The sequence below is a fragment of the Lipotes vexillifer genome, unplaced genomic scaffold (assembly GCF_000442215.2).
Source record: "Lipotes vexillifer unplaced genomic scaffold, Lipotes_vexillifer_v1.1 scaffold496, whole genome shotgun sequence".
Taxonomy (NCBI): Eukaryota; Metazoa; Chordata; class Mammalia; order Artiodactyla; family Lipotidae; genus Lipotes; species Lipotes vexillifer.
The window spans coordinates 3,975,521-3,982,250 of record NW_006786690.1 but is presented as its reverse complement, the minus strand read 5'-3'; the positions used below and the strand labels follow the sequence as shown (position 1 = coordinate 3,982,250).

The 6,730-nt window shown below is 35.6% G+C and overlaps 1 protein-coding gene across 7 annotated transcripts in view; it reads right to left on the bottom strand.

Annotated features, from left to right (window-relative positions):
• The window catches only part of HNRNPR (heterogeneous nuclear ribonucleoprotein R), a 35,627-nt gene that overhangs the window by 2,162 nt on the left and 26,735 nt on the right, over positions 1-6,730 (bottom strand). For all 7 annotated transcript variants that reach the window (XM_007459185.1, XM_007459188.1, XM_007459191.1 and 4 more), the window contains one exon: positions 2,349-2,498. In XM_007459185.1, coding sequence (XP_007459247.1) covers positions 2,349-2,498 — 150 coding nt within the window. The remainder of the gene's footprint in view (positions 1-2,348; positions 2,499-6,730) is intronic.

Genomic DNA, 6,730 nt, shown 5'->3' with positions numbered 1-6,730 from the left:
AAAAAAAAAAACGATAAAAGATTGGGGCTTCCCTGGTGGCACAGTGGTTAAGAATTCGCCTGCCAATGCAGGGGACACGGGTTTGAGCCCTGGTCAGGGAAGATCCCACATGCCGCGGAGCAACTAAGCCCGGGTGCCACAACTACTGAGCCTGCGCTCTAGAGCCCACGAACCACAACTACTGAAGCCTGTGTGCCACAACTACTGAAGCCCACGGGCCTAGAGCCCGTGCTCCGCGACAAGAGAAGCCACCGCAATGAGAAGCCCGTGCACCACAACGAGGAGTAGCCCCCATTCTCAGCAACCAGAGAAAACCCGCATGCAGCGAAGACCCAATGCAGCCAAAAATTAAATAAATGAATAAATAAATAAATAATAAAAAAATAAAAATAAAAAAAGATAAAAGATTGCCAGAGAGCTGCCTGTTGCTGCTACTTAAATCCAAAAACTTAATTCCAAATAACTTCCAAGCTTAGCCAAACCAAAGCAGCAAATTCACATATGGAAAAAGTACCAGTAGTAACAAACTTTTCAGGATTCAAATTTTTAAACAAACATGTGGCATTCAACATGTAGGTCTTAAACTGTTGTTCTATAAAAATTTTAAGGATTTGAAACATAAATGAGGTTATCAGTGAAATTCAATAAGATACTGACCAAAAAAAGCCTAGGTCCCCCCCCACAATGCTTAACCTGGAACATACTTTGCCTGAATAGTTAAAAGCACAAAGCCTAGCAAAGGCCTGAAATAATGAAGATTCAAGTACTCACCTGGAAAGCAGTAATCAAAAGTATTCTAGGCTCTAGTTTTTTATTTATGTAGTTCCACCTAATAGCCTCTGCCACAGGGTTCAGGTAACTCAGTAACAAAGTATCACCTCCTCACCACAGCTTTTCTGTTCCCTATACAACCTTTTCCTCTCTGGATATACATAATAAAATGCTCTATCCATAAAGAATATTTAGTGCTTTACCAGTATCTAGACAAAGATTAAATCAGTATCTCCCTCTAACTAGTTTCTCCCCTTTACCACCTTAGCTTTTGGCTGCTTCAACTAAAGCAACTAAATGAGTCTATAAAAGCTTCCTGGTATAAACAAAAGAATGGAGCATCTGTCTACTCTCCCCTCTGGCCATCCTGATTTCCAGTTACTGAGCTAGAAATCTTGCAATTTCAGAGACTTCTTTGGCAAACCACCCTTGAAAATTATTTTAAATTACGAACAACCAGTTATTTAATACCAACTGATTCCAAAGGAGTATTTAGAAGGTATACATGTATTAGTTATCTGTCCTTCGTACCCCTGGCAATTCAGAAGCCACACATTAAATTCTGTATTAAGCTGTGAATTTTATAAGCAATAGTCTCACTAATTAGCTTCCACCAAAAAGCAAACTAATAAATTCTAACTAGTCAAAGATTCTACAAGGCACACTTTAAAGCAGTACCCTGAGCAGGAAACAAAAACTGATTAGAGGTGGCATCACTTTAACCGACAGAACATGTAGAAAAAGAACCAGGCCTGAGTCATCAAGGATTTCGGATCTATCTCCCCAATTACATAGAAAAGCTTTTATTTTGTCTTGTCACCCCCCTCCCCCCACCCCTCCCCCGCCTTCCGCCAGAAAGGAGAGAGGAACAAGAGGCAGAAAAAACCTGAAATTTCACCCACTAAGGATGGTGCTGATCCATTATCATCAGAAAGCAGCAGGGTATTCGGGTTATATGTTCTAGACACCGTATGAAAAGACTTGTTTCACACTTTCCAATACTATCATCAACAAATAAATTAACTATTCCACGCAAGAAATATTTCTAACTACTGAAACTGGCAAAACACTGTCAATACTATGAGGATTCTAAAATGACTAAAGAAAGGCAAAACTATGAAGAACTAACCATTCCCTCAGAGCACAGCTACTGAATTAAATGTGTTGTACTAGGTATAAAGCCATGTACACTGCTCAGTTCCATTCATAGGTCCACAAACCAAGGTAAACAAAGTAGTTACGATACACTCATTACCATTTTAGTATTTATACCAGCTAATTACTATTCCTTGTAACATTTTCAAGGTATCATGCTATCAAACCTTAGGCTTACAAAAATAATAGAGAGATTAAAAATAACTTGCCTGAGATCACAAACCCAGTTAGTAATAATCAGGCTTTGAAATATGGAGTCTTACCTGTTATATACTACTACCACTTCACAGAGATTATTAAAAGAAAGTTCCAGAGTTCGGTAAAAGCCGAAAACAATTTTATTTGCTTTTAAAGTCACTTTATGTGTTTAGCAAGTTTCAACAAAATTCAAGTATCAAAAAACAAAATTGTAAATTTTCTACCTTAACAGCTGCTCCTCTGTCTTCGAAATGAACAAATGCATAATCTTTCAACTTCTTCACTCTTTCAAGTTTTCCGAATTCAGAAAACGACTTTTCCAGTATTTCTTCTGTCACTGTAGTAGCCAAGTTTCTCACAAATAAAACTTTCACCTAATATAACAAATATACAAATTGGCATTGGCTACTTAATTTTAGCTGAAGTCCTATATTAAAGTATTTCTTCTTATCTTCATGGCATAGGCTTTTCTTCTCTAAAACATTGTGTTAAAAGTGCTGTGATCTGGTAACTGACTATACTGCTGAACTGAATAAATAAGCATTTTCAGAACTCTAATGGAAAACTGATGAATTCATAAAAGTGCTAACAAAAGATGAAGATAAAAAAATTAGTTACATGGGACTGAGCAAACTGATGAGTGATGATTATAATTTTTGTGACTTTCTGTTTGAATAATAATAATAATAAAAAATCCCACAAGGACTCAGAGGCAGAAAATATACAAATCAATTTTCACTGCAAAGTAAAGGAGCTGTTACAGTGGAGGATTACTGGACTGAATGTCAATATTATGACATAGTATGAGTGTGTTTCATGTTTGGTAATTGCAATCATTGTTGCTTTTGTTGTGGTTATCCATTTACAATGCTTGGTGTCAGTTTATTTATCTCTTGTAAAAATAAAACAGTGTGTGTGTGTAAAAAAAAAAGAAGTATATTGTAACTTGGAGGCTAATGATACTGTGCTACTGTATTTCTGTACACTATTTTTAGTAAGGTAAATGGTATACAGATTAATGCTAAAAAAAAAGTATACAAAACTGTTCAAAAATATGGTATTGTAAATCTACTAAAATGTTAAGATTATAAAGAAAATAAATGGCAATTTATGGAAGTGTTAAAAAAAAAGTGCTGTGATATAGACGTGAAGAACAGACTTGTGGTTGCCAAGGGCTGGGGACGGGGGGCGGGGGGGAAGGGATGGACTGGGAGTTTGGGGTTGGTGGATGCAAACTATTATATTTAGAATGGATAAACAAGGTCATACTGTATAGCACAGGGAACTATATTCAATATCCTGTGATAAACCATAATACAAAAGAATATTTTAAAAATTGTATAGATGTGTATAACCGAGTCACTCTGCTGTACAGCAGAGACTGGCAAAACATTGTAAATCAACTATACTTCAATTAAAAAAAAAAAGTGCTACGATAGAAAGTATGAAAAGTACCAAGAAAATGATTCTGTTAGTTGCCAATTTATATAAATTATCAGTTCCTTCTCCTGCCATGTTGTTAAAAGTAACTAATACTGTGAACAGGACCTTCAAGGAACCAAAATATATTTATTACTACACTAATTTACAAATTTAATATGGTCCCTAAGACCCCCTAAAACAACAAGTTTTTGTTTTTACCCCCCAGAACTGGATATGCTGATTCTAAAGTTCATATGAAAAAATAAACAAGCAGAAAGAGCCAGGAAAAAAATAAGAACAAAATTTAGAGACTAGCCCTACTAGACATAACAAACTCTATCAATTCAATGCTTAAATCATTTAATCAGTATAGTGTTAATCTGAATAAAGATGAAAATTGGATCCATACCTCACACTATACACCAGGATAAAGTCCAAATAGATAAAAAATTTTAAAGGGGGGGATGTTGAAAGCATTAGAAGAAAATAAAGGCAATTCCTTTATGTAACACTGCACTTGGAGAAGGCTTTGTGACTTAAAATCTATAAACTACGAAGGACTGAAAAATTCAACTACTGAAAAGAAATGACTTCTACACAGTAGAAAAATATCATAAGCAAAGTCAAAAGACAACTTATATCACAGAGTTCATCTCTTTCATATCAGAGCTCCAGAAAATAAGAAAAAGATCAACAGAAAAACAAAATGAATGGAAAGATAGGCAAAATTCATGAATACATGGTTCATACAAAGAAACACAAATGGTCCTTAAATGTATAAAAAACGTAAACTCACACATGCATAGTAAAGAGAAGCAAATCATAACAGCTTTGAGGTACCATTTGTTATGAGATTTGGCAAAACCCAGAAGTTTGATCCTATCCTCTTTTGACAAGGATGAGGAACATCAGCCTGTTGTATTCTGCTGGTGGGGAGCAGAATACAAGTACACCTCCTACAGAGAATATGGTCAGTATCTTAATAATTACAGATGCATTTACCCTTTGGCCCACAATTCTATCCTCAAGAATCTATCCTACAGACATATTTGCACTTGAATTAACTGAAACGATATAAGCTTACTCACTGGAGTACTATAATAACAAAAGATTAGAAACATCCAATGTCCAGCTGGTTGAATATACTATGGTACATCTACAAAACGGAAAATTATGTAGTCAAAAAATTAAGAAGAGCTCTAAGAGCTACTTTGAAAAAAATGCGAGGATACACTGTTGCTAAGATTTTTTTCCCCATTTTTATACCTCCAAATAGGGATCCAATTTACAGTCAATGTGACATATAAGCACTTGTCATAGTTTAACTGGCAGCATTTTATAATTTCTTAGTGGTACATAAAATAACGGTATATTTCCTTAGAGCTGAAATATATGAGATGAGATGAAATATGACAGTGAATAAAGCAAACATAGATCATTAATACAGTTACCAGTAACCATTTGTGTAAGAAGTAGGGAAGGAAAGAATATATACTAATATTTGCCTGTGTTTGTCCAAGGAAGCACTAAAAGGACAAACCAGAGACCATTAACACTGGATGTCTACAAGGGACAAGGAGGACATGGTAGATGGGGCTAGAGGTGGAAGTAGGACTTCCTACTTAGGATTTAGGATGAATTTCTATGTATAAGTTTGATTTGTAAACTAAGGAAATACACTACTCATTCAAAAAAAAAAAAAAATTAACACACCTACCAAACAAACTGTCGCCTCAGATAAACGGCTATCTGAGTAAAAAGGATTTTGGGAGAAGACATTAATTCAAGGGAGGAAAGTTTTACACCTCTATCATTACACCCTTTGTCTTTCTCAATGTTGTCATACTGAAGTCTAATTTCTACATTAGACAGGCCTCCAATTGGTTTATTTACCTTTTTTTTTTTAAAACTCAACATGGATCTTTTATTCTTTTCTGAGATGAAACCAAAGCATCCTATATAAAAATTACTAGTTGAAACTGTGTTTAAAACATTCAGTAGAAAAAAGGTCCCTTTAAGAAAGATATATTGGGCTTCCCTGGTGGCGCAGTGGTTGAGAGTCCGCCTGCCGATGCAGGGGACACGGGTTCGTGCCCTGGTCCGGGAAGATCCCACATGCCGCGGAGCGGCTAGGCCCATGAGCCATGGCCGCTGAGCCTGCGCATCCGGAACCTGTGCTCCGCAACGGGAGGCCACAACAGTGAGAGGCTCACGTACCGCAAAAAAAAAAAAAGAACGATATATTTATGTACACCTGAAACTAACATAACACTGTAAATCAAACTATAATCCAATATAAAAATTAAAATTAAAAAAAAAAGAAAGATACATTTAGGCTCTTTGGTTCTGGTTGATTATAAAAATGACCCAACTTGGCAAAAAACTCTTCAATGAATGATAACACTGATACAGTGAATCAACAGCAGAAGCTTTACACTATTGGGTATACTCCCCCTTGCCCAACCCTGGAATAGAAAACAATAAAGGAGCATTATTCAATCAAGTTTATTCAAATCGGTATTGTTCAAGTTTATAGAGGCTTCCTTTTCATTCTGAAACTTGTTTTTGATCCAGGAAGAATAGTTACTAGAATAAAATCATGAGGTTTTTCTAATCTTATAAAAAGGTTTAAGATGAATTTCAATCTGAAAGGTTACCAGAGGTATGTGAAAAGTGGTTGAATAAGCAAATTACTAGCTATACTTTAGATATTCTGGGGGATGTTATTCCCCTCTCAATCTATAAGCTATTTTTAAAATGTTTTTATAGGGAATGCAATACAGGCTACAGTCAGCTTCTACAAGGTAGATTCAAAGTTATAAGAGATCTTGTAAAGAGATTTATCCAACTCCGATAAAACAGACAACATCCAAATTCAGTAAGTTTGCTCAAAGTCACAATTGTATTAGGAGAAGAAACAAGTGGAATTAAAATCAAGCTAGTAATAAACAAAAATAAAAAATCAGGGCTCTTTAGATTCCCAGTCCCTTTCCTTGACACCTATCTATCTACTCAAAGAATATGAGAAAAAGAGTGAGCGACACATCTGAGTCTCTCCAGTTCATTCTCAATGAATTTTCTTTGCTTAATCCAAAAATGCTTTTGCTTACAAAAACTTTTACCATGCTAGTATAAACCAGGGCTCTCCTCCAAACTAATCAAGAGTGAGGACTGTCTCCTCAGA